The sequence below is a fragment of the Saccopteryx bilineata genome, chromosome 5 (genome assembly GCF_036850765.1).
Source record: "Saccopteryx bilineata isolate mSacBil1 chromosome 5, mSacBil1_pri_phased_curated, whole genome shotgun sequence".
In the NCBI taxonomy this organism is placed as follows: Eukaryota; Metazoa; Chordata; class Mammalia; order Chiroptera; family Emballonuridae; genus Saccopteryx; species Saccopteryx bilineata.
In genome coordinates, this window is record NC_089494.1 from 108,329 (window position 1) to 135,704 (window position 27,376).

At 53.1% G+C, this 27,376-nt stretch overlaps 1 protein-coding gene across 2 annotated transcripts; it reads left to right on the forward strand.

Moving 5' to 3' along the window:
• The first annotated feature begins 3,803 nt into the window (after positions 1-3,803).
• FAM240C (family with sequence similarity 240 member C) lies at positions 3,804-11,774 on the forward strand. 2 transcript variants are annotated; one of them, XR_010731967.1, is made up of 4 exons: positions 3,804-3,857; positions 6,464-6,612; positions 8,400-8,648; positions 11,599-11,774. XR_010731967.1 is itself a non-coding variant. In XM_066280911.1 (3 exons), exons 2-3 carry the CDS (start codon positions 6,467-6,469, stop codon positions 8,509-8,511), a joined length of 258 nt encoding a protein of 85 aa, XP_066137008.1. In that variant the 5' UTR covers positions 3,804-3,857; positions 6,464-6,466; the 3' UTR covers positions 8,512-8,711. The 2 variants fall into 2 exon arrangements, 1 of the variants encoding a protein (XP_066137008.1); XM_066280911.1 differs by lacking the exon at positions 11,599-11,774 and having other exon boundaries at positions 8,400-8,711.
• Positions 11,775-27,376: the final 15,602 nt, after the last annotated feature.

Consider the following 27,376-nt stretch of genomic DNA (forward strand, 5'->3'; position numbering starts at 1 on the left):
CTATGTGCCCTGGCTGGGAATCAAACCCGGTCTCCCGCACGCCAGGCCGACGCTCTACCGCTGAGCCAACCAGCCAGGGCTAAAATAATTTTTTAAAAAATAAATAAATAAGAAATTGCTACACTGAGAGTCTCTGCAAGATTGGAGATCTTCATCCCAAACGTTTGGAATCACTTTGACTCAAACTCTTAAAAACTCCCAATTTTCATGTTTCTTTTATTGATCAGAGCAAGTACCTAACTTTGCAAAACTAAGCTCTGCCTGATACATCATTAGGATATGGCAAATCAGACTACAATAATATGACACCCACACCTATTAGAATGGCTAAACTCCAAATACAGCAGTACCAATGTTCTCATGCATTCATTGTTTAATTTTTGGATGTCCTCTAACTGAAGATCAAGCCTACAACCTTCCTTGGTGAATGATGCTCTAACTAACTGAGCTTCCCGGCCAGGGCCTAACCATGGGTTTCATCCAACTGTCTCATTTCAGGATAGAAAATACCTCTTTCAGAACCAATAAATTCCCACAAAAAAGAAAATCAGTACAGAGATTTAAAAAAACATATTTAACATAAACAGGTAAGTAGATCGACCACTGACAGATAATGCACTGTACCCACCCTGTCCTACTGACCACCACAGAGGTGTTGTTCCCAAGATGCACATGACCTAACAGCAGAAACACACACTGAGAACACATTTAAAACGGACCATATTACACTATAAAGCAAATGACAACAAACTTCAAAGATTTGAAATGACATAACCCATGTTTCCTCCTCTCATGACAGTTAACTTTGAAATTGGTATTGACAGATCAACCAGGAAGTCCTTATACTTAGTTATAAAATACTATTTTAAATAACCTGTAACACACATAGCAATTCTTCATTGTGGCTCCTTAGTTGTTCATTGATTGCTTTCTCATACATGCCTTGACCAGGGAGCTCCAGCAAAGCAAGTGACCCCTTGCTCAAGTCAGCGACCTTGGGCTCAAGCCAGATGAGCCTGTGCACTCAAGCCAGTGACCTTGGGGTTTCAAACCTCAGTTCTTTGCGTCCCAGTCTGATGCTCTATCCACTGCACTACTGCATGGTCAGCCACAACATTTGAATTTTAGATTCTTAAATTGTGCTTTGCAGTATCTTGATTTCTTTTTTTTTTCTTTTTTTTTTTAATTTTATTTATTGATTTTTAGAGAGGAGAGAGGGAGAGAAACAGAGAGAGAGAGAAAGGGGGAGGAGCTGGAAGCATCAACTCCCATATATGCCTTGACCAGGCAAGCCCAGGGTTTCGAACCGGCGACCTCAGCATTTCCAGGTCGACGCTTTATCCACTGCACCATTGATTTCTAAGATGTTTGCTTTGATTTTATTTAGATAATTTTCTGTACTGAATTTGACTGGAACAAAATTAATAAGGGCTATGATCTTCACAGAAAATTAGGAGAATAAAAGATAAATCAAATAATCTTATTAGATGTAGAAAAATAATTTGACACAATTCAACGCTCATTCATATAAAAATCATGGTAATATATATAGTAATGCAAAAAAACTTCTGACCCTGGGCTGTTAGCTCAACTGGTTAAGAGCATCATCCCAAATCAACAAGGTTGTGGATTTGATCCCCAATCAGGGCACACATGGGAACACAACCAAAAAAATGCATGACTGAGTGTAGCAACAAATGCTTCCCTTCGCCCTGCCCTTTCCTTTCTCTCTTTTCTCTCTCTGTCTCTCTAAAAAAAAATCTATAAAAATTAAGCCCTAGCCAGATAGCTTGATTGGTTGGAGCGTCATCCCAGAACACAGAGGTTATCAGTTCAATTCCCCAGTCAGGACACACAGGAACAGCTCAATGTATTGTAAAGTAGCTAAATCCACAAATCCACAGGTGTTTGTAGAGGCACATAGTCCAAATGAGTTTTTGAAAAGTTTTATTAAAGGAGGAAATTTATTAAATATGCTGGCCGCATATGGCTGACACAGGGCAATAGACCCAAATTGTGTCAACCCCAAAAACAGTTCAGGAGCTGTTTATATACTCCTGATTATACATGGGAGGGGAGAAAACCTGACATCTCGGCATAAGTTTATGCCTTTTGTTTAGAGATATGATACATTAACTACATGCTTTCAGGAGGGGAGGGGTAGTTCCCATAGAGATAGATGCCTGTAAATGGCTCATCAGCATAAGAAAAGATATTAATTTAATCTTTTTTTCTTCCTATACCTGGCTAGCTATTCTCCTTCCCCTTCTGCATTTACAACACAATGCCATTGGCCATCTTAGTTTTGATGCTAATCACACAAGCATAAAAATCACACAAAATCTTTCTGCATACCTAGCCCAAATTAATAAAATGTTCTTTAAACTTCCTAAAGTATTAATATTGTTAAGCCTAATCCGGAGGGACTCTAAACATTGAAGACACGAACAAAATCCATCCATTACACATCAAAGCTTTATTGTCTAGCTTGGCCAAGCGGTGGGAACTCCGACAGAAATCTGAGGGAGAGCGCGCCTGCCCTTTGTTCTACCTAGTTTTTATAGTTTTGTAAGTGGGAAGTACAGAAGTAAAAATTGCAGTTAGGTGCCCTTTACCACTATTGGTTATAGTCATATGTCCTTAACATGATAGGACCATGTTCAATTTGCAAGCCACACATCATTTTGGAGAAAACAATTTATAAGTCAACACAATGGTAGAAAGATGTCTCTTTACATATTAAAGGCATTTCTATATTTTTTAGTGTTTATCCGCCATCTCTCTGTCCAGAGTCACACGTATTAACCATATGCATTTACATAGGAGAGGTAGTTTCGTGGGGACAAATACCCTCAAATGGCTCATTGCTATAAGAAAAGGTTTATTTTGGCTTTTCTTTTCCTGCACCTGGCTAGCCATTCACCCCTTTCTCCACAGGTGTGGTGGAATGTCAGGGAATTCATGTTTTCTTCCCTTTGCATTTACAATACAATGCCAAGGGCCATCCTAGTTTTATGCCAATCACACAGTACAGAGATTATTCTCAAAATTTCTCTGCACACCTTAACTCAAATTAATAAAATGTTCTTTAAGCCTCTTAAAATATGAATATTGATTCTGTAGCTTTTGGTACTTTACAACACCTGCGGGTGAGGTGGCGCAGTGGCTTCTCACCTATCTCTGTTCCTCTGCTTCTCTTTCAAAAAACAATAAAAGTACAAAAGAAGCTACCTAGGCTGATAAAAGATATCTAAAATCATCAAAAGCAAAATTATGCTTAATTGTAAAATGTTGGAAATTCTACCTCTGTCTGGGGATAAGGCATCAGTACTAATGCACTTTGTTCTGGACATCTCAGTCACTTCCGTAGGTGAGCAAATAAGTGACAGTCATGCTGGTTACAAAATGAAATCGTGTTGTTATATGTACCGGTGTGTGTGTGTGCGGGGGGTGGGGGGTGGGGGTTGGTGCACTCCGCTGTTTTTTAAAACCTCAGTCCTCGAGGCTTCTTAGGATTAGCCATCAAGAGAAAGTGTTCTTGTCTCTGTTGGTAATATGGTAACACAATCTCGCGGGTGCAAGCCAAGCAGAGGAGACTGGCTGCCCTGCCCTGCCGAATGCTGGACGAGCCGCCGAGCGAACATGCCCACCAGTAAGTGCATGTAGGAGCCAGACTGTCTCCATGGCCGCGGCCGGTCTAAAGTCAGCTCGGCTTTCCTGGCGCTGAACTGATGTCAAGCACCGGTCACCAAACCCGTATAAGAGGAGCCACGGGTCACCCAGTGTGCATCTGAAGACAGCACCCAGGACGCCCGTCCCCAGGAGGTCACCTGCTTTGGCTGAGAAGCTACTGAAAAGTAAGCTCTGCCTGAGGAGAATTTAACTTGTTTATAATGATTCCCACTCAGATTTCTGATGAAAATGCCCTGGTGGGGCAGCAGCTGCAGTGTACCTGCCCACTGATCACCTGCCTTCAGGTGTCTTCCCACTCAAATTTCTGATGAAAATGCCCTGGTGGGGCAGCAGCTGCAGTGTACCTGCCCACGGATCGCTGCCTTCAGGTGTCTTCTCCCTGTGCTCTCCTCCGACTCGCCAGCTCCCTTACCTGGTGTTTCTGCACTGCCCAGGGGCTGAGCCAGGAGCAGCTGGTCTCGGCTTTACTCTCATTCGATTTCAATGAACTGGTTACTCTCAGGAGGTTCCTGCCCAGATCCTGAGTAGGTGTGGGCAGCACCTGAGGCTGCTCACAGGGTCAGCGCTGTTGGAATCCATGGGAGTCCGAAAGACCAGAGTAACAGGCTCTATTGAAAGGAAGAAAGGAACCCTGCCAGGTGCTTCTCCCGGGGAGAAGAGCGCCGGTTACAGACTAGGAGAGAGTTATATAGTGTTTGGGAGAGCCTGAGGGGATACTGAGGCAAAAGTCCTGGTATGTCCGGAATGCTTCTCCTTGGGGGGCTTCGAGCATGTGGGTGTTGAATCAAAAGTCCTGGTGTTTCCGGAGCCCCTCCTTGGGGCGGCTTGTCAGCTTTTTGGAATTCCTCTGTCTCAGGGGTGATAGTCCAGTAAGGGTGAGGTCTGACAGATAAGCGGAACATCAAGAGGGCAGTTTGGAATTCACATATCTATCAAGTGCCCCTCAGCCGAGTTCTCCTTCCTTCGCTTCACCTGCAGCATTTGTGGCACGGAGGTGTGCTGACCTCAGTGCTTCATGGTAAACGGCACAGCCATCTGGAAAGGTTTGAAAGGCTGGGGAGGGGCCCATGTCCAGCTTCTTTGGACACATTGGGCAGCGTTCTTCCTTGACCTCCTGGGACCTTCCTCTTTTTTTTTTTTTTTTTTTGGACTCTTCCTCTTGACTGTCTTCTGGGCCCATGGCCATCACACTGCTTCCAGAGCTGGACGGTCACGGCTGCAGCAACACCAACCGGACATCACATGGAGCGTTTCAAAGGTGCCCCTGTCCCTGTTCATCTCTGGCTGAGCCAGGTTCCGGAGTCTTCTTGTGCCTCCGACACAGGGTGATGTGTTAGGAGGAAACTGCCTTTGCTCTCCCTGATCAGGAAATCGCCAGCGTCTTTTTCTCATTGGACGGAAGCCGAGCGGTCGAGGGGGCGGCCCTGGGACCAGCAGGCACGGGCCCTGTGTCTGCCCCGAGTCCTGACGGTTGGGGTTCCCGTACTGCCCAGGGCTCAGGCAGCTGCTGACAGTGGGCACCTCCTTTATTTGGAGAACGTAGGGCCTCCCGCTCTGGACAGTGGCCCCAGCTCCTCCACTCACTTCCAAGAGCACAAAGCCGGCGTCCACGGAGGCCTGGGGCAGGCCAGGTCAGCACACACTTGGCACCTACTCCCTGTGCCCTGGACAGCCTACTGAGGAGCCACTTAGCCACCTCACCCGCAGTTGTTGTAAAGTACCAAAGGCTACAGAACTAATATTAATATTTTAAGAGGCTTGGAGAACATTTTATTCATTTGGGATAAGGTGTGCAGAGAAATTTTGTGAATAATCTCTGTACTGTGTGATTGGCATAACCAGGATGGCCCTTGGCATTGTATTGTGAATGCACAGGGTAGGAAAACATGAATTCCCAGACATTCCACCACACCTGTGGGGAAAGGGTGAATGGCTAGCCAGGTGCAGGAAGAGAAAAGCCAAAATAAACCTTTTCTTATAGCAATGAGCCATTTGCAGGCATTTGTCCCCACCGAAACTACCTCTCCTATGTAAATGAGTGTGTGACTCTGGACAGAGAGATAGCAGATAAACACTAGATAATATAGGAATGCCTTTAATATGTAAAGAGACATCTTTCTACCATTGTGTTGGCTTGTAAATTTTGTTTTCTCCAAAATGATGTATGGCTTGCAAATTGAACGTGGTCCTATCATGTTAAAGGACATATGACTATAACCAATAGTGGTAAGGGGCTCTTAATTGCAATTTTTGCTTCTGTACTTCCCACTTAACAAAACTATAAAAACTAAGTAGAACAAAGGGCCAGAGCGCTCTCAGTCAGATTTCTGTCGGAGTTCCCGCGGCTTGGCCAAGCTAGACAATAAAGCTTTGATGTGTAAACGACGGACCTTATTTCTGTCTTTCATGTTTTGGGTCCCTCCGAATTTGGCTTTAACACTACTTCATGGACTCCCAATGCGGCTTTAACAGAAACAAGTTCTCTGCATGGTCAGAGCTGTTCCTTACAGACTGTCTTGTCAGTTATGTGCTTGTGTTCTGATAATAGTGATGACCTAATTTCAGAGTTGTTTCAGTGCAAAATAATCGGTTGGACATGAACTTCATATTCTACCATATTCTATCGAATAAATGGCCGAGGGTTTAGCAGGCTGGGCACAGTGCGAAGGTAGGGGCTGAGCCAGCATCCTCATTGCTAACCTGCTGGCTCTCCTGTGCTCTGAGAACAAAGCACAGATCGGCTGAGTCCCTGTGTTATTTCCTCTTCCAGGAAATGAGTAAAAGCTATGCTCGGAAGCATTCAGGATGGGTGGCCTCTGGGGCAGAAGAGCTGACAGTGTTCTGGGAGAAGAAAATCCAGGTCCACACAAAGCAGTTGCAGAATGAGGGCGAGCGGATCCGCAAGAGTGCCCTGGACAGGTGGGCAGTGGGCAGGGTGGGGGGGGGCTGCGGACCAGCCCACCTGATGGGCTCACTCAGCCCCATCCCCAGCAAGAGCATTCCACTCCCAAATCTCACGTGGCAGGTGGAGATACCTCCATTGCAAACACTACCACATGAACTGAGCTTCAAATCACAACATTGTATACCTGGGATAGAGGAACACCCCAGGGTGCCATCCCTCAACCCTCCTTCCCCACTCCATCCCCCACACTCCATGCCCTACCCCATCCCTCCAGCTCCCATTACATCACCCCACCCCTTCATTCTTGAACTCCTGAGCATTTGTGGAATTTGTTATGGAGGCATATGCTGCTTTGGTCTGACTTTCTGACAGTGCTCCTACACATTTGCATGACTGCAGATTCTAAGATGAAAGCCCTTCCTTTCTGCAGCCAACTCCAGAGACCTGGGTGCTGAGGGGGGCCTCCTATGAGGCCCCAAGCAAGCCCAGAATATCTGATAGGGAACAGCTAAGAGGGCAGATTATCACATAATTCACACCTTGACAAGGATGCAAATGGCCAAAAACACTAAAGTGACCACAGCCTCTTACCCAAATAGCACCAGCACCTGCTACCTTGGAAGCAGGCTGGGAAGGGGAATCCTGGCAGAGGCCTGGACCAAGACGGACTGACCTTCCAGCCACCAGAGGTCTGGTTGCTGCGCTGGCCTGCCCTCCCCCGCCTGTCACCCCCTGGCTAGGGGATGAGCTCAGTCATTCTGGACACCTGCCCTGGCTAGGCACAGGTAGGGTGACCGTGGTGCCCTCCTTTCCACACGGCATGGCCCCCACCTCAGCTCTGGGAGCGGGTCCTCACCCTGATGGCTCCTCCCAGCCACAGTTCCATCCCAGGGTCTTAAGGCTTCATCCCTGTCCTCTTCTGTCATCAGGCTCTGGAACCTTCTGGGTTCCAGATCCCAGGAGTGGGCTCTGGATCCAATACATGAGGGTACCATCAGCACCAGCTGAGTATGCCATCAAAATCCTGAGCTGATCGGGACAGGGCTGTGACTCATGACACTCTGTGCCTCTCTGGGAAGATGTGGCTGTTGTCAGGACCACAGACCACAGCCAGGGCATGCCCTGTCCTCTGGACAACAGCAGTCCTTGAGAACACCCTTACAGGCACCCAGCAGTTCCCGGAAGCTGTCCGGCCCTGGGGCAGTCAGTCAGCAGCCAGGCTCTGGTACAAGGACAGGACCGTGGCCGTCATGTGTGGGGCCACCCCTCATGGGCTCAGATGCAGAAAGAGGGGCACCACTGTCCAGATGAACACCTGATGCTCAGAAATGCCTTCCTCATCCAGGCCCCGAGGTGGTGGGACAGGTATCTGAGTGGATGTCTTTACCAAGTTGTCACCAGCCCCAGAGGTCAGCCAGAGCAGGGCTCCCATCCCATCCTCTAAAGCCAGACCACACAATCAGGCTTGAAGGCACCCGGTAATCATTGTGCATGGGTGGACATCTGGGGCTGGTGGAGCCTGGACCCCTGGACCTGGTTTCCTGGCAGCGAGACCACCAGGTACCTTGTGCTATGGTGGCAGCCATATGCCTGCCACCTTCTGATGAGGTCAGGCTGGACGGACAGGCAGGCTCAGAGAAGGAAGGAGAGGAACACAAGGTCACGGCTGCCGGCTGGGTGGGGACGCAGCCCGGGGAGTAGGCAGCCGTGCTCACACATGTGCGTGGTGCCGACAGACGAGGGCTGGCTGTCACCTGGTCCTGGGAAGGTGACTCACAGGGCCTAATTCCTGCCGTCCCAGGCTTCGGGGAGAATGGGCTCGGAAGCTGGAGGAGAGGCACAGGACCCTGCAGACGCCCCTGGAGTCTGCCCGGCGGCCATCCTTCCACACCAGAGACAGGACGGCGTCCTAAGTCCTGCACGCAGGGAGACCAGCACCTGGGCTCCCTGAAGGCTGAGCCGCCGGCTGCACGTGGGGACGCCAGCAGAGCCCTGCCCACCACTGCACTCCACTGCCCAGGTGCCGCTGGCTGTGCTTTTCCGGTACATGGTAGGTGTCGAACAAAACCTGAGGTAACTGGACTGTTTGTGGAATATTTTCTTTATATATCTTTAAAATTCACACATCTTAAAAGCTGACCAGGACGTTACTCACTTGCAACAAGCCACAGAAAGAAGTCTGCTGCAACACAAGGGTTTCTGGCCTCCAGCTTGAAAATTTCATTTCATCTTTGATCAAAAAATGTCCATAGATCTCAAGCTTAGCATAATGCCTGATGAAATGCTGTATAAAGCTTTATGCTTTTTCTTTTTTTAAAAAAAGATATTATTTACTCATTTTAGAGAGAAAAGAGAGGGTGGGAGAGTAAGAAGCATCAACTCCCATATGTGCCTTGACCTAGTAAGCCCAGGGTTTCGAACCGATGACCTCAGCGTTCCACGTCGACGCTTTATCCACTGTGCCACCACAGGTCAGGCCGTCTTCCTTTTCAAAACACCCTTATGTTTACAGTTGTAAAAACTCTGGCTTGCCGAGGCATACCTTTCTTAAGGCCACAAAGGATTTCATCCGTCCTGATGCCCCAGTTGGGGCTGTGACCACCGTGGGCGGGCAAGGGACAGAGTACACAGCAGAGACCAGGCTGCCGCAGGACCTGGACTCTCTCATCCCCAGACGAGGACCTGGACTCCAGCAGTGACTGTCCTCATGTTTGCTCCCAAACTCGACAACCCACATTCTCATTGGCACGTGCCCCAGTGACACAGAAGCTGCTGGTTTGGGACTGGAGTCTAGCTTGTAGCCTTCTGGGGTCACACGTCATCTCTCCAGGCTTAGTGGCTTGTTGGTTTGGGTTCTGTTTTGTTTTGACCCTCCGTCAAATTGTCAAAGGGAAGGGAAGACGCAGGCTGCACCCTCGGGACTCTCCAGGGAGCTACCCAGAGAAAAGGGTCTGACCACAGCAGTGGGGACCTTCTGTGCCCATAGACTCCTCAGTCAGAGGGTGTCTCCACAGCTTACCTCATGGTCTGGATAGACAAGCGGAAAATCCAGAAAGAACAAGTGGAGAGAACACAGCATGGGTCCCTACGACACAGACGGACGAATATTCTCTTCTGTCATCATTCATGACTCAAAAGATTCCATTGATAACCACCCTGGGGAGCCGGGTGATTAATAACCCTAAAAATAGTTTGAGAATAGGAGTCACTCGCTAACACAAAGGTGGGGTTGCAGGAGGTAATTTTATCTGAAGATATACTTAGACACCACTGCTGTCAACACCAATAAACTGAGGCGTCAGACTAGCCCATCTTGGCTGGAAGGACACATTCATGTTTCCGTAAGGCTGGGCACAGCCCGCTGCCGAAGCCACCCTCTGCTGTCTCTCACGATCCCAGTGACCCAATCGCACCCATGACAGGCAGGAGCCAAAGTTGCAGGAACACAAGCAATTCACCAGCCTCCTCTTTACTCTCTGTCATTGGCCTTGTCCTCAGGCAAAGCTGAGCGGACTCACTCGGTGAGGAGGGATGGGGAAAGAGGTGATGGGAGAACAGACTGGGACATGAGGTGAGCAGAACCCCAGCCCCAAGGCCCCCGTGGAAATTCAGCTCGAAACCCCCTCCTCCCTTGGGCCCTTTGTAATTTGCCCCAGGAGTAAGTGTGGAGGATGTCCCTGAAATCCTAGTTCCAGGGGCTGAGTTTCTATAGAATATTCTTCTTCTTAAAGAGCAGCAACCTGAGACAGAGAGCTGGGGACGGGCTCAGGCCATACGGCCTGGAGAAAAGGGGACATTTACTTTCCTTTGTAAACAACTGCTGTCTAGGGATCTAGAGTCACTGAAGGGAGGCCTGCAAAGGAGGACAGGTGGGGACGGAGGACCTGGGGCCACCTGGGCGCTGACTGGACACGGGCGGGGGGCACTGAGACGAGGGATGAAACCAAGAGCGATAAACAAACTTCTCAACTTTGGGAAGACAAAACTTTGCCACAGGATTCGGTGTTTGTGAGATGGTGATTGTTCTGGGCTATCTGCCTGGCACTGTGGTTGGCAGAATAATGCCCTCCCATAGATGTTTAGCTCTCTATCCCCTGAACCTGTGAGTGTGTGAGAGGGGATTGTCCAGGGGTCATCATAAGTGTCCTCACAGGAGGGAGGTGGGTCACTATCTCAGAAGGACACCCCCGTCTTCACTGCAGCATAATCTACAATAGTCAAGACACAGAAACAGTCTATATGTCCGTAGACAGATGTGGACAAAGAAAACATGAGGTGTGTGTGTGTGTGTGTGTGTGTGTGTGTGTGTGTGTGTGTGTATGAGGGAATATTACTCAGCCATGAGTAAGGCAGAAGCCCGTGGGTGGACCGTGAGGGCATTATGCTAAGTGACATGAGCCAGAGGAAGAAACATACTCCATGATTTCACTTATATGTGGGAGCTAAAAAAAAACCAAGCTCGTAGACTCAGAGAGTAGGGGGTGGTTGCCAGAAGCTGGGAAGGGAGGAGGGGCGATGTCGGTCACAGGAACCAAACTTCCGAAACAGATGAGTGAGTTCTGGGGACCTAACGTTCAGCACGGTGACAGTAGCTCATAACACTGTGTGTGTACTTGAAAGTAACTAAGAAGTGGATTTTAAATGTCCTGCGGTCCCCACAGAACAATGGTAACTAGGTGAGGTGAGGTGGTGTGCACGGACATCACTATGGAATCACTTTCCTGCACATTCATGTGTCAGATCACCACGTTGCTCACAGACATATACGAGGCTATGTGTCAATCACATCCCAGTAAAGCTGGGAAAAGAGGCAGGATGGTCAAGTCGGGGAAGGTGTGAAGGTGGATGCAGGGACCAGAGGCCACCAGTCTGGTACAGGTGAGAAATGGATGCCCCCTGGACCCTCAGAGGGAGGCGCCCTGTGCACTCAAAGATTAGCCGGGGAGACCCAGCCCACCCTCCTCCGCCAGAGCCACAGAAAACACATTCTGTTGTTTTAGTCCACAGGTTTGTGGTGACTGTAACGGCGGCCACAGGAACTAACCCTTGCACCAACAGGGCACTCATCCAGACCCCTCAGCGAGAAGCTAATTAGACTCCACAAGATGGAAGGACTGGAAAGAATTTAAATGATGAGGCTGCATAAAATTAACAGAGACATGGCCTAGAGGGTGAGGATGTGACATCTGTCCACCCAGACTGAAACAGACCCGGGAGGACAGATAGGGACGGCGCCGTGGAGCCTAAGCCAGCATGTGGCCAAGCAGGAAGGTGCCTGTCCACGCAGGTCTGGGTGCTGAGACCAGCACTGAGTGGCCGTGGTCCTGCTCCCACATGCTCCTCTCTCTCCGGAACATGCTAAGTGCCCAGTAAAGCCCATATGTCACACACAAGTTGTCAGGGCTCACAATTCAGGGGCAATAGGGTCAGAAACGCACTTCGGAACATCCATTAGCAGGGTATCGTTCTTGTGCTTGGAGGGAAGGAGAAGCAAAGGTGATAAAAGTCAGGATCTAGAAGACAAACAACACTTTCAACCACTGGACCAAATAACATTTACAGAGCATTTCACCCAGAATTGCAGAACACACACAGTTTTCGAGTCTACAAGGAACAGTTCCCAAAACTAAAGACATTTCGAAACGGAAAGTATTCAAATGGCCAATAAGCCTAAGAAAGGATTTTGCCATCATGAGTCATTAAGAAAATGCAGACTGAGGCCAATACGCATCCGCTGCGAGGTCACAGGAAAAATGACAAATGGGTGAGGGACAAGATGCCCCTGTCCTCAGGGGTAGTGGCTACAGAGCACCTTCCGTGTGTTTATTAAATAGCAGTTGTCTTTTTAAACAAGAGACAGAGAGACAGACAGACAGGGACAGACAGACAGTAAGGGTGACAGGTGAGAAGCATCAACTCACAGTTGCGGCACCTTAGTTGTTCATTGATTGCTTTCTCATATGTGCCTTGATTAGGGAGCTCCAGCCAAGCCAGTGACCCCTTGCTCAAACCAGCGACCTCATGCTCAAGCTGGTGACCTTTAGGCTCAAGCCAGCAACCACAGGGTCATGTCTATGATCCTATGCTCAAACCAGCGACCCCATGCTCAAGCTGGTGAGCCCGCGCTCAAGCAGGATGAGCCTGTGCTCAAGCCAGTGACCTCAGGGTTTTGTACCTGGGTCCTCAGCATCCTAGGTCAACACTCTATCCACTGCACCACCGCTTGGTCAGGCATATTAAACAGCAGTTTCAAATGCAGCCCATTAAAGAAAAATAAAACAGCTTCTCCTGGTTAGGCTACAATGGCGCTGTGATGGAACAGGCTCCTTTCAAAACTAAACAAAGAATAGGGGAAATAAAGGGTCTCACTCTAACGGCACCCCAGGAAGTTCCATGGTCAAAGGAGGGAGGGGCAGGTCTGACCAGTGGTGGTATAGTGCATAGAGCACTGACCTGGGATGCTGAGATTCCAGGTTTGAAACCTCAAGGTTGTCAGTTGGAGCAAGGGGTCCCTGGCTCAGCTGAAGCCCTTTCTTCCCTCTTCCAGGCATGTATGAGAAGCAGTCAATGAATAACTGAGGTGCTGCTACTACGAGTTGATGCTTCTCATCTCTCTTTCACTAAAAATAAAAAATAAATAAATAAAAGAAAAAGGAAGTAGGGACCGGGTTTGGGAGTGGGATAGTGAACAGGAGATAAAGCTCAAGGTCAAGGCCCAGTGGGTGAAGTTTCAACCATTCAGACCTGAGGCCCAAAGTCACTGCCCAGTTGCCCCAGCCCGCACACCTCCAGACCCGAGAGTGAGTCCAGAGGTGGCCAGGGCCTCCTACCCCTGCGGCACCCCACACCCTGGCTCCCTCAGGAATGAGAGCCATCGTCTGTCCGCAGTCATCTGGTCTTGTGCCTGGAGGGTAACATTTGTTTCCAAGGGTTGGGCAGCCTGAAAAAGACAGAGACCTGGATGTGGCGTCTGGTCCCTGACAGGGGCACAGACATCGTACAGGGTGGTGACAGCGGGGTGGCTGCAGAGCCAGGGACGCTGCTGGGACAGGTCTACTCTCCTCCCGGCCCACTTTGAGAAGAGCGTGTGATGTGCGACCAGGACGCCACCTGGCAGCCCCGTGAGCTGGCAGCCCGAGGCCCGTCCCAGAGGCCGTCAGAGCTACAGCACTAGGGGGACCTTTTCCCTCCCAGGAACCACTGGCCACTCCAGGAGCTGCACCTCCATCTGCCTGATGCCTCAGGGGCTCATAGCCCCTCTGAGGGACCCACTGCCCTCCGCATGGGCTGGTCAGTGTTGCTATGGCAGAGTGTGTGCTGGGGGCAAGTCGGCTGTGCCGGGGGTGCCCAACAAATGTCCTGCATGTGAGACCCTCCACATGAGAGAACTGTGTACACATAAGCAAGTGAGGGCAGCCAGAGCAAAGAGAGGACAAGCCCCGCGGCTGCTCCTAAAAGCAGCACATCACAAAGACACCCCGACACCTCCCAGCGGCTCTGCAGCCCCTGCCACCTGCTCTCAGCTCTCAGACGCCTGTGGGCCAGAAAGACCCAGCTGGGGCCTCGGGCAGCCCATCCACAAGGCCTTCAGATTGGGGCAGCAGCAGAGCCTGGTGCTGACTTGGGTCACCCTTCCTCTAGAGCCACCCAGGGGAGCCTGGTCTATGTGTAGGGCAGTACCCACCCCTTCACACCCAGAGAGGAAATGAGTCCTACCCAGTTAGAGCCGCCACATACATGCCTGCCCCGAGTCTTCCCGCCTGGTGCCACGTGAGGCCGTCCCACAGCTCCTGTCCCAGCCCCCTAGGCCCAGGGCTAACATAGCCTCAGCCTCTTAGGCAGGCTCCATGGAAGGAACTCCACCTGGATGTCCCGATCACTGAACTGGACGAAGGCTAAGCCACACAGTGAGCAGGCGGGGCCGAGGGACATCACTGACTCCTCTATCTGCCTCTGCTTTCCTGCCTACAACAAGCAGGAGTCCTGTTCAGGAGTTTCCTGGGTCTAAAGGACACCCAGTACAGTCCTTCTGCCCTGCTGCCAGACAACCACATGGGTCCCGGCCGTCACAGGAGGTCCCAGCCAGTCCCAGTGAATGAATCATGTTATGTAGAGCGTTACTTTGATTTCTAAAGACCACACACAAACCCCCATGCTGCCATATAGAGGAATACTAATTCCCTGGAAAACATGGACAAGACACCCCAGCGCCTTTGCTGCTGAGAGTTAAATTTTTTCATGGTACTTTCATAATAAGAATGGTCATCAGTTCTTATGAGGCCCCCAGGGAGCAGCAGCCCATTCCTGAGGCCAGCCCACCTACCCACCCCCGTGTCTGGGAAAGGACACAGCATGGAAACTGTCCCACCCAGGCAGCTTGAGGTTACTGGGGGCAGGGACCTGCTCTGTCTGCAGAGGGACTCAAGGATCTGCCCTGGCTCAGCCTGGCACAGACTCTTTCTGATGAGAGCTGTGGAACCACCTGGAACTTTCTAGAAGCCAATGCCAGGTTACCCTTGCTGATGAGAATATCTGGACTATGGGAACAATGTCAACAAGTTGCCCTCTGACTTTTTGATTAAGAGAATTCGGACAAAAAAGTGTTCCAGATGGTGCAGTTCACACAGGTTGGTGTCCCAGTACCCACTGAGGGACTTCGAGCAAGGGCACCTGGTACCCGTAGGACACCGGCCATGAGACAGCGTGTGCTGTGAATGAGGACGCCGTCGGCTAGGTCGAGCCCCTTGCCTTTTTCTGGGGTGTCCTCACAGTCTACCCTAGAAACAGGTGGGCTGTGAAGGTCAGGGGGAGCCCCAAGCTGAGGAGAGGAGGGTGCAGCTGCTCCTGTCTGCTGTAGCCACTCCCTAGGGTGCAAAAAAAAGGGGGCTATTTTCCCTTCACTAGGAAGTTTACCAAAAATCAGCACACTGTTAATCAAACTGTTTAGGCCTCCAAACTTTGGCTGAACAAATAGTATTGCACCTAAAAGGTATCTGTCTTCTGTCCTCTTTAAGACCTCGTAGACATTTAGTATCTATTATCAACTTGGTTTCCAAAAGTAGATTGCCACACGGTATTTAATTAGACCCAGGCTGCTCATTCAGGCTACACAGTGGCTCAGGTGTGGACTCTGGTGCGGGGTGTCCTGGACCCGAGTCCCAGGCTGCCCTGGGCGCTGTAAGGAGTGGCTATGCACTTGCCGTGTCTGTGGTTATGAAGGTGGGAACAGATCAGAATAGCCTACGTGCGGAAATACGGGTCGGCCACAGATCTGGTGAGAATATTGCATTCGCTCTCATTTTTGTTAGTAAATCATAATTATAGTAATTGATTATTAATGAATTAAACGAAATCTAATTGTTCATTAAGACGAATGCTAGTGATGCTGACGATGGGTGGAGTTGGGTGGGTTTTAAAGAAACAGGGTGATGATGGAGCAGTTTCAGCCGCCCCTCCCCCACCGTCTCCGCAGGGCGGCGCTGCCGCCAGTGGCCACAAGGGGGCGCCGCAGGATAGCGCGCCGGTCGGCCGGCGGGTGAGGCGGGGGCTGGAGGAGGGGCGGGGCCGGAGGAGGGGCGGGGGCCGGAGGAGGGGCGGGGCCGGAGGAGGGGCGGGGGCCCCTGAGACCTGGCAGTCCCCCGCCTTCTCCCTACCTTCTCCACCCCCACCTCGTCCCGGGCGCTCTTGGGCGGGATGGGGACGGACAGGCCTCGGGGGCCCCCAGGGGGCCCCCAGTGCGAGGACCCCTGGGCTGGAGATCCCCCCATGCTCGGTAATCCCCCAAGGGCATGCAGCGGGGCAAGGTCCCTGCGCGGGGCGGGGGTTCCTCCGACCTCCCACCAACTCCCGTAGGGCTCCTGACCCCACCCGGGGCCGGGAGCGTGGCGAGTGGGCCCGCACAGGAAGGGCGGCTGCTGTCCCCTGGGCGCCCTGTGCCTCGGGTCCCTGTTCCATGGCATGAGGCCGGGATCCAGAAGCCGTGCTGGCGTCAGGGGACTTGCGGGCTGAGTCCTGACCCCCACTCCGCAGTTTGACCACTCTCGTGGTAGGCAGTGGCTTCAGGCAGCCGAAGCGTGCTGTGTGGCTTTCTGTTTTTCACTTTTATTTTACTGGAGTGTAACACACACAAGCGCCTGGACACACAGGGACAGCTGAGGAATGATCACAGGGTGGACATCACGGAACCAGGCATGTCAACAAAGAGAACAGGAAGCTGAGGCCGAGGGAGCAGCTGGGTCTTCTCTGGGCACTCTGCACACTGAGGTCTCAGCTGAGGGTTGGGGGCTGGCAGGTGGGGACAGGGGGTGAGCTGGTGGTGAGGATAGCAGGCCATGGAGGCGGCTGGCAGTGAACAGGCCCAGGGGAGGGCACTTTGCTCTATGCCCGGACAGCAGTGCAGGAAGGAAGGCCACGGTGTGGACCAGCAGGGAGCCCGCACACCTCACACACGCTGCTGGGAGCTTTCATGACTGGGTGTACACGGGTAGGTCGTCCAGATGACGCAGAAGGCCATACACACCCACATCCAGACCTCTTCGTAGGGATCTCGGCCAGCACCAGCTGTCGTCCTCTCTCAGGAAATCCTCCTCCCTGCAGGACAGAGACCTTCTGGCCTTCGCCAGTTCTATCGCAGCTGCTGCTTCTGCCGTGCAGGCCCCTGTGCTTTACATACTGAAGACGGGGAGGGAATGGTGAGAGCGCCTCTGCTCAGAGAGGTGCGACCGCGGCCGCCCTCTGCCCTGCCCTTATGCTGGTCAGTGATGATGAAAGGGAAGGTCAGAGAGCCTTTGAGGTCAGGGAAGGAGTCCAGGCCCTGGATGACATTGGCCAAGGATGCAGGGAAGGTGATGGAGCCCTCGTCCTTTTCTATGAGACCCAAGATGTAGGACGCGGGCAGAGCAGCATCACCAGCAGGTCCGCCGCTGCCGCTGGGGTCAGAGCCTGGGCCCTTGTCTTGGCTGAAAATGGAGCCACAACCCTTGAAGATGAAACCCTTTACCTGGAAGGACTTGATGCTGCTGAGCTGGTGGCCTTTCTCATGGAGGATGGGGGCCTTGATGCTGACCAGGGCACCCATGCTGGCAGGCAATGCCCTGAGATTGGGGGGCTGGTGCGTGCAGCCCCTGTCGATGATCAGCAGCCCCCGGGGGTCAGCCTCACTTGGGGGGGGGCTCTCAAGGGCTGATACAGCCCTTGTCCTTACCCCCATGCACCAGGGTGAAGAGGACAGTGACAATGTCTGGGTCCACAGTGCAAAAGTGTTTGCTCTTAGAGAAGGGTTCAGACACAGAGGGCCAGGCAGAGTCCCAGGCATGACTGACCACAGGGCCACTGCCCAGGGTTGGCATGGCCTGGGTAGTACTGGGGCTCCTGGCCTTAGGCCCCCAGGCGGGGTCTGGGGGCTTCTGGAAGAAGCAAAGGTCCCGGTTGCAGGCCTTACGGAGGCCCAGAAGCAGATTCCGGGGCACTGGTCTGAGCCGATGCTCTCCTGGAACCACTGCTGCTGGGCGAACAGGACCAGCTTGTCAAGAAAGAGTTGCACGTTCAGCAGGCTCACCTGGCAGTCTCCTCAGGTACCTGGTGGGCACAGCTGATGTGCACCTTCACCAACCCCAGGAGGCTTTCCTTGTCCCACCACAGGTGGGCCAGCCTGTGCACGTGGGAGGAGGACCAGCTGCACTGGAGTCTGGGGAGGAGAGACAGCAGTGAGTGGAGGTCACAAGGTGCTGCCCCTGCACCCCACACCCCTCAGCCTAATGGGTACAGCGTGGGGGTCCAGCATGAGCTTCCTGACCCTGAGCCCCTTCTGGACAGAGACAGGATGCAGGTGCATAACCCTAGCCTGCAACCCATCATCTGAAATGCAAACACCGTGTCATCAGATTGGCACCCAAACACACTGGATGGCTAAGCCTGGCCTGACACATGAGTCATTCCGCTGCTTTTCTGTCACTTTGTTATTAAGAGCTTCAATGCCCTGAGGAAATGTCACCCAAAGCCAAAGACTGTCTGGTGGGTCTTGGTGACAGCAGGAAAAGAAGGGTCTGCAGTGTCTCAGCTGTGGGTTCTAGGAGGAAGGAAGGTGAGGGGCTGGGTCACGGGGACAGTGCCAGAGACAGAGAAGCATGGGCAGAGTGGGGAAGGATGACAGGGTGCGCCCTGCACACATGTGACCCTGGCTCTGAGCGTGCCCTGAGAGGACCCTGCCCCTCCATACTTTGAATTGAACACTTCATAAGCGCGCGCGCGCGCGCGCGCGCACACACACACACACACACACACACACACACCAGCATGAAGGATGAGAAGCAGCCGCTTAGCTCCCTGGACAGTGAAGGTGCTGGTGTCACAGTCCCTCTGAAGCTTTGTGTCCCCGGGGCCGGACAGGTAAGCCCACAGGTCCCACACGAGTGACCCTGTGCAGCACGTGCATGCAGGTGTGGGAACCCACTCGCTTGTGAGGTCTCCCTGTTTGTTTCCTTGGGAGCCCTCTGGGGCATCAGTGGAACTTTCTGTGATGATGGCATTGCTCTGCGTCTGCATCACAAGAGGTTGGCGACATGTGCCCTAAGGACTGTTGAACATCCACTTTATTTAAATTTATTTGAGCACTTCATAGGCACACACGGCCAGTGACCACTCTGCTGGAGAGCATAGGTCTGTGTGTGTGACGGTCCTACCAACTGGTGTCTCTACCTGGAAACCAGCCCTCACCTGCCCACTTTGGCCGTGGGAACAGCACGTGTTTAAAGGTACTTCTCAGACCCGAGAAAGCCAGTATTCCACTGCTCTGGGCCTGCAAGTCCCCATGGCACCTCTCTTAGCATGCCCTAAATCAGGGGTCTCAAACTTGCGGCCCGCGGGCCGCATGTGGCCCGCCAAACAATTTTGTGCGGCCCGCAGACTAATCCACGAAGTTCAAAATATTTTGGATAAAATTAAGTAAGCCTAGGGGCCTACTTGTATTTTTCATTTCTCTAGCATCCTAGCTAGATATTAGCTTAGTTAACAGCAGTTGTGATGCGAACTACAGTTTCTGGTCGTTTTGTGACACTGAGTAAACTGCATGTACGATTGTGCTTGTTGTACTGATTTTTTGTTTGTTTGTTTTCAACTGCAGTGAGAAAAGTGTTGCGTAACAGTTGCCTTTTGTAGACCTAGTGCGGCCCGCCGAACGGCTGTGATCTTGCTCTGCGGCCCACATGCTGAGTTGAGTTTGAGACCCCTGCCCTAAGGACTGGGACGCTATCTGGTTGGGACCCTTCCAGTCTGGGTTGTCCCACTGTTCTAACATGGCTATTGTCATGACAGTGAAGATGGAGACTCACTAACCACCCACCACTACCAGGGCTCCCACCCAGCCTCTCACTGAGCCTGTACCCCAGGCCAGGCACACAAGTACTGTGCTACATCTGTGCACCCCTCAGCTCCCTGGGGCCCTCTGGTCTGGCTCAGTGTAGGTCACAGTTGGGCAATGACCATGGCCCTGTCCACCCCCTGCTCCTGTCAGTGCTGCCATGGAAACCAGGAGATGCTGCAGTGAGCAGACAAAGCCCTCCCTGCCTGGGTGACTGAGTCATCCTACAGGCCCCCATCTGGGCAGGGCCCTGACTGGGCTCCAGGATTACTGCCCTGCCAGGCAAGGTCTGACCTTGCTGCTGAAAGAGACAGGATAGGAGTTGCCCCTCATTCCCAGAGGGAAGCACAATCACCCAGGGCACCCCCCTGCTGAGAGACAGGACCAGGCCAGACTCATTCCCCTACGCCCACCCCTTAGGGGCTACGACACACCCAGCCTGGTCTCAGGATTCAGGGCCAGCCTAAGGCCAGTGACCAAGCATCCCTCAGCCCATCCCATCCCTGGACCCAGCAGGAGGTCCCCACCCCCCACCGCACTTCGAAAGTCCCTCCAGCCAGTACTGGAAACCACTGCTGTCCAGGTGCCCAGAGGCCTTGTTCTCCTTGGGGACCAGCTCCCAGGTGTCCTCTGGTTTCCTCTTGACCATCAACTGGGCTAAGGTGCTGGCCCACACGTCCACCCTGTCCATGCTGGCACTGGAACCCCAGTGCGGACTGAGGGCTGCTCCAGCTCCCAGGAACCACTGCAGCCTCACCCACCCATCCAGTCGCTGCTTTGACAAGCATCCAGTCTCCATGGCAATCAGTTCAGCTCAGACATATGAGACAGGCCTTTTCTCTTATCCTTTTGAATATTTCACTGCACAAGCAATATATTTTTATTTGGGGGAAAGTTATAAACGAATAAATAAAAAGGAAAAGCAACCCAACGTGATGAGATTGCCCATCACGGTGCTCAGAGCTCATTCGTGCTGAGGTCCACATGTGTCCCCATGCATGTGTACATGTAAATACTCGTGTGCATGCTTCACAGATGGGAAACAACACTGAATGGATCACCCCACACACGGACAGTGCCCCATGCTCACCCCAGAAATAAACATCTGCCCTGGCCGGTTGGCTCAGTGGTAGAGCGTCGGCCTGGCATGCAGAAGTCCCGGGTTCGATTCCCGGCCAGGGCACACAGGAGAAGCACCCATCTGCTTCTCCACCCCTCCCCCTCTCCTTCCTCTCTGTCTCTCTCTTCCCCTCCCGCATCCGAGGCTCCATTGGAGCAAAGTTGGCCCCAGCACTGAGGATGGCTCCTTGGCCTCTGCCCCAGGTGCTAAAATGGCTCTGGTTGCAACAGAGCAACACCCCAGATGGGCAGAGCATCGCCCCCTGGTGGGCATGCCAGGTGGATCCCAGTCAGGCGTATGCGGGAGTCTGACTGCCTCTCGGTTTCCAGCTTCAGAAAAATACAAAAAAAACCCCAAACAAACAAAAAAAACCCACAGAAATAAACATTCGCTGTTTTCCAGTCTGGCTCTGCCGTAACTCCACACTGACCTGCCTCTGTGCTTCTGCCCGGGACTGGCGCTTTGTTGTTAGAAACAAAGGTATGAAGAACGATATTGAACATGTGTCACTGCAAATTTTTTTCAAGCTTTTATTGGCTAGAAATGTACAACATTTACATAAAAGTGCCTAAAGCAAAAATGCATAGCTTCCCCAACTTTTATCAAGTCTTAAGTCAGCACCTAGGAGATTCCCGCTGGGACCGCCTGGAGCCCCCACCCTGCAGGGTGTCCCTCTGCTGCTGTCAGCCGGCTGCACCTCCTGTGTGTCCAGCTGCTCTCGCCTTGTCAGTCTTTTGTTGGAGCTCCAGGAGCTCAGGAGCATAACCTCAGGTCTGTTGGTTTGTCCGGTACAGAGAGGAAAGTGAGTTGAGAAGAGAAACGACGGTGATCAGGCTGAGTGGGGTGGGGCCAGAGGACACGAAGGAGAAGCAAAGGCCACTGTGACTGAGGGAGCGTCCTCAGGGCGAAGGTCACATGGACGTGGGGCTGTCCCACTCCTACCGGAGCCCCCCAGGTTGCGGGAGGGGGTGCAGACTTTCTGCTAAGCAACAGGCTTAAGGCCCAGCCAAGGAGCCCACCAGTCGCTCGCCAGGGAGCAAGTCTCTGTGTGTGGATGTTGACAGACTGTTTTCAGCTAAGTAGACCAAAGCCATAAAACAGCTGCTCAGTGTGGGCAAGATAAAAGGGTCTGAGGACTGACTGGTTCCCAAAACCCTCTGCGAGCTCAGCGGCCGGCAAGGCCACATCCTCGGGAGCCCTGTCCACAGGGGCCTGGAGGGAGTAGGAAGAACAGTCTTCCCAAGAATTTGGCAGACCGTCCCAGGACAGAGCTGGGCCAAACCGAGGAGCAACCCCCCCAATAGGGGTCCCTGCCACGTCTGTGTATCTGGGACCCACCACCCCTTCCGCCCTCCCCCGGCAGATGGAAGCTCTGCTCCCCCACACAGACAGGGTGTGCACTGTGTCCCCAGCTGAGGGTCACGGAGCCAGACAACTGACTGCAGATTCTAGAGCCACAGCCTCAGCCCCCTCTGGCAGGTGACAGATGGGAAACAGGGCCCCTCTGTGCCCTCTCTCCAGCCCGTGGTTCCTGAGCTAGTGGCCCCTCGTCCAGCTCCTCCAGGCACCGGTCCGAGCCGGCCCCTCTCTGGCTGACAGCCCTCTGCGCCTCCACATGGGCTGATTGTTTTGTTATTCCGTTCTCAGCTCCCTGCAAGCCTGGATGCCACGCTCCCGTTTCCATTCTTTTGTTGGTGGCCCTAGAAATCCCAACACACAGACTTACATAACCACCACCTGTCGTAAGCCAAGACCTGGGAATGACAGAGCTGATGCCCCTCCCTCCACATGGCATCTGGACGGGCCCCTCTGTGACTGTCTCTCTCACTGCTTTCTGAACAATTTCTTCTCATTTCCCTCTCAGTTCACCACTTCTCTCCTCGTCCTTGCCCAGTCTACCGCTGATATTTTCACAATACTTTTTATTTCTGGAACTTCTTTTTGACTCTTTCAACCACGTGGCATCTTTGCCTTGCGGCCAGTGGGCAGTAGATGTAAGAAGACATTTTGGTCTGTCAAGTCTGGGAAGCTTCCATAATATGAGACCAGACACCTGGGTGTAGTCCAGCCCACTCCGCTTCGCCGTCCGCTGCACAGCGTGCCGAGGTGATGGCCGGCCTGGCCACAAGCCGCCTAGACCACGAGCTCACCTTGCAGATGGCGGCCATGTGTTGAGGAAGCAGAAATGTAAGGCCCTGGATCCTTGATGACAACTGGAGTCACCATGCCACCTCCAGATTGCCTACCCACCCCTGAATTTGTTGTTCAACAGAGAAATAAACTTCTAACTCTCTGTTTTTTTAAGGCCGTGTTTTCCGGGGGGTTTAGGGGTATCACCCTGCCAATCATAGCCATGCTAACTGAGGCCCCGGGGCTGTGTCCTGGGTTTCTGTATGCACATACACATGCTTACACGTGAATGCATACATGCCACATCTACATGCCTACACACAAACTCATACACATATATACACAAACACACACAACTGGAAGTTTAAACTGTAAATTCACATTGAAACTACTAACAAAATTCTAGAAAGTTTAAACACTAAAGGAGGTGAGAGTCCTCTGAGACCCTCGCACCTCAGCAAACAGGCAGTCAGCAATCTTCGTTCTTGCGCACAGTAAATACTCCATTCGACTTTTTTTGCATTTGATTCTTGAATTGGGCAGATAAATTAGGCACCCTTTTTCAACTTCTGGGAAATGCTTCAAAAACAGAATAGAACAGAAAGTTTTTATTTGCAAACACTATTAACCATTTCCTGTTCCAACCTCAGAGGCGGCTGTGAGCCTGCCGGCCAGGGGCTGCGCTCCCCACCACCATGAAACGGAGACCAGGCTGGAGTCAGGCGTCACTGACATCACCCCGCCAGCTTCTTCAGAAGCAGTTTCAGGATGATCTTCCTGCTTTCTGTGTTTCTCCGTGAATGGAAACTGTCTCCGGAGAGCGCGGGGGATCCCCTCTCCCCCACTTTCCATCTGTGCTGTCTCATGTTCCTCTCTGCCTGCCTGATGCTGTTTGCGTGAGTCACCTTGGTGCTGGCTGTTTGGAAACTCTAGAGCGCCCGTTCCCACCAGAAGGGTGGGGGCCCTCAAGGCCGTCTCCAGCCCCTCAGGACCCTGCTGCGAGAGGGAGGGCGCTGCCCTGCAGAGCCCTGACCTCTGCTTCCTTCCTTCGTGTCTACGGCAGGTCCCGCAGGAAGCAGGTGGCAGCCACAGTCACCGGGTAGAGCGGGTACACCACAAGGACAGGAACATGCACACCACGGCACCCAGTGGCCGCAGTGGGCCACTCCCGGGATGAAGGCTGACGGGAACGTGGACACCCCACACCCATGTGCCCACAGCACGGCCACCAAATCTCTGAAGACAGAGAGGGCCAGGCAGCTGCTCAGCAGCCCACAGGGCCACGTGCTCGGGCTTGAAGTCCTCGGAACCTCGTGGCCCATTCGTTTCTATGTATCACAGAAACACAGAGCCACAGAGGAGGAGGTCAGCCCGGGGGCCTCAGGGACGCTGGGCAGGGGGGAGAGGGCGTGGTGAGGGAGCACACAGCAAGCACACACGTTAAGTCCCCATCACAGGCTCTACAGGATCGGTCAGGCATGCCCATGTCAGTGTCCTGGCCGGGATAGAGACAGTGGTCAAGCAAATAGACTGTTGAGGAAAGTGGGCTGAGCATTCACACTCATGCAAGTCTAAGGTCTGCTAACGACACGTACTCTTCTCTAGGGGAGAGCCCACAGAACTGGGGACCTGGCTTGTCTCTGATGACCCCACCCAGGACCTGCTTATTATGTGGAGCTGGCAGTGAGGGCGAGAGACAGGCCACCCTGGCTGTGATCCTTAATACGACCTTCCAACCCTGAGGGGTGAAGCCAGGACACAGAGCAGAGACTAGAGGGCCAGCCAGCAAGGGACACAGGAAGAAGGCAAACAGCGCCCCTGACCGTCCCACCTTTCTCCAAACAGGGACACTGACCTGTCCACACTGAGGAATAGTGAAAGTAGGACAGTGTGATGGGCTCACGTGTGTCTGGGGGGACAGTGTGCTGATCAGCAATGGGGATCCTTGCATGTCACCTTGGGCATGCGGTGCCCCAAGATGTGCTGGGGCTCCTGTCCCCTGTCTCACCTGTGCCAGCCCCCTCTCCAGGCTCTGACCCAGGTATCAAGTTGGTCCTGCCCACCCCGTGTGTCCCTATCTTCCACAGTCTCTGTCACCCCCACACACACTCTTGCCTCCAAACACCCCCTGACGATTCAGAACCTTCCAGGGCCCAAGTTCCTCTTTCCACCTCCTGTCTGGGCTCCCCCACAATGGCTAGGTCCTAGCCCACCAGCCTCCAGCCAAGGGGGGAGGGGTCACAGGGAAAGGGGAGGGTAAATCTGGAAGGAATGAGGAGGAGGGAGGGGGTGAGCAGGAGGAAGGAGACTAAAGGGAGAGAGGACAGGAGGGAGGGGAAGGGAAAGACGGTGGAGACCAGGGAAGTGGACAGGAAGAGCACAATCACCCCTGACTTCTAGCCCCTCTGTGGACACATCCAAGCTCTTGCAGATAGTCATAGGAAGGGGGATACTGAGATAGTTAGGAGAGCCCCCTCCCCAGGGGTCTGACAGCCTCTCCCATCAGAGCACATCCCCACCCTCCCCCGTGGTCCCCTCAGTCCAGGTTCTGGGAGGGCAGTGTGTCCCTAGTGCAGAGCCTTGGATCCCATGGGTACAAACTGCTGTGTCCTAGACAGAGCCTGGACTAAGCTGAAGTGCCCAGTTTGGTGCCAGCTGGACTCTTGGTGACCCTTAGTCTGCCCTAGCCTCAACCCCACCTCCAGAGTGCCAGTCCCCTGAGGGGAGGCCACAGGGTAGCCCATCTGGCTGGGCCTCCTACTGCCCACGCCCACAGGGGGGGGAGTGGCCCTTTGTTCTGAGCTGAAGCCCCATGCGCTCTCTGCCTCAGGCGTCATGTTTGATGCTGTTTCCACCGTTTCAGTTCTTTAATGTTTTCTCCTCACAGCCTGAGCTGCGGTGCCCGCCTGGTGCACGCCTCCGAGCTTGCTGCGCCCAGAAGCCAGCTGTCGGGCGGTTTCTGGGTTTCTGTCTCGGTTATTTTAAGCTGCTGAGACCCACGCTTTGTATCACTAATATCAGCAATTTCCTTTTCCCTGTTTTCTATTCATTAACATAAAATGCTCAGAGCAAAGTACAATGAAAATATCCAACGATCTCACAAACATCTGGCTGTGTGGCCAGGCCAGAGCCCCTGGGGACCCCAGGATCGCCCCCCCCCCCAATCTGAGCAAACGCTGGGGGTCCATGAGGGGTTTGTGACAAGGTAAGGCCTGCCACCCAGGTCTGTGTCACAGGCTGAGCCCCTGGCACCACAGGCTGTCAGGAGGCTGCTGACAGTGGAAAGATCTGGAAACGGGGCTGCCCCACCTGGCGTGGTGCCTCCAGAAAGCCTGAGGCTGAGAGTGGGGTGCTAGGTACCCAAAGTCCTTACGTAGGGGGCCGGCAGCAAGGCCACTATGGAGGCAGGGCATGGAAACCAGGTAGAGGACAAGGGTCTCAGGTGAACCTGGGTCAGGCAGACCTCCAGCTTCCCCACTGCAGGTGGCCTTGCAGCCTGGGGGGAGAGGTGACATCTCTCCAGGAGCAGGAGAGCCAGGAGAGCCCTTGGCAGGACCGGTCTGTGCTGCCCACTGCCCACTGCCTAGGGGGATGGCTGGGTTGGGGCTGTAGAGATCCGACCAGGCCCCCAGCAGCGGCAGACTAAGCGGGTTCACACACAACAGTCACAAAGGCCCCACAAGGAGGCAGAGGGGGCCGTGGACATGGGGTCAAGCCCACCCTTTCCTGCTTCCTGGGGAAACGGGGCCCAGAGAGTGTGACCCATCTTCCCAAGCATAGGATGGCAGGGGAGGGGAGGAAGGAGTCACACACACACACACACACACACACACACACACACACACAAACTTGTGGAAAGGGAAAGAGGTAACCCCAAAAAAAGAGACAAAATCTACTAGGGGATGAAGCGAGACCACCATGATGGGGGGGAACCCAGGCACCACCTGCCTATCTTTCTCCCTCCCCCAGCCCCCCACCTCCACGCCTCTCTCCGCATTTCTCTCTCTTCCTCCTCCTCCTCCTCCCCCCACTCCCGCCCCCTCCTCTGTTTCCCTCCTCCCTTCTCACTCCCTGCCTTGAAGGTGAAGGAAGAAAGGGCGGGGCCTCGGGCGTGTCCCTCAACCTGCCGGGGACTGCTTCCTTTCTGGTGCTCCTCTGCTAAGGCGAGAGA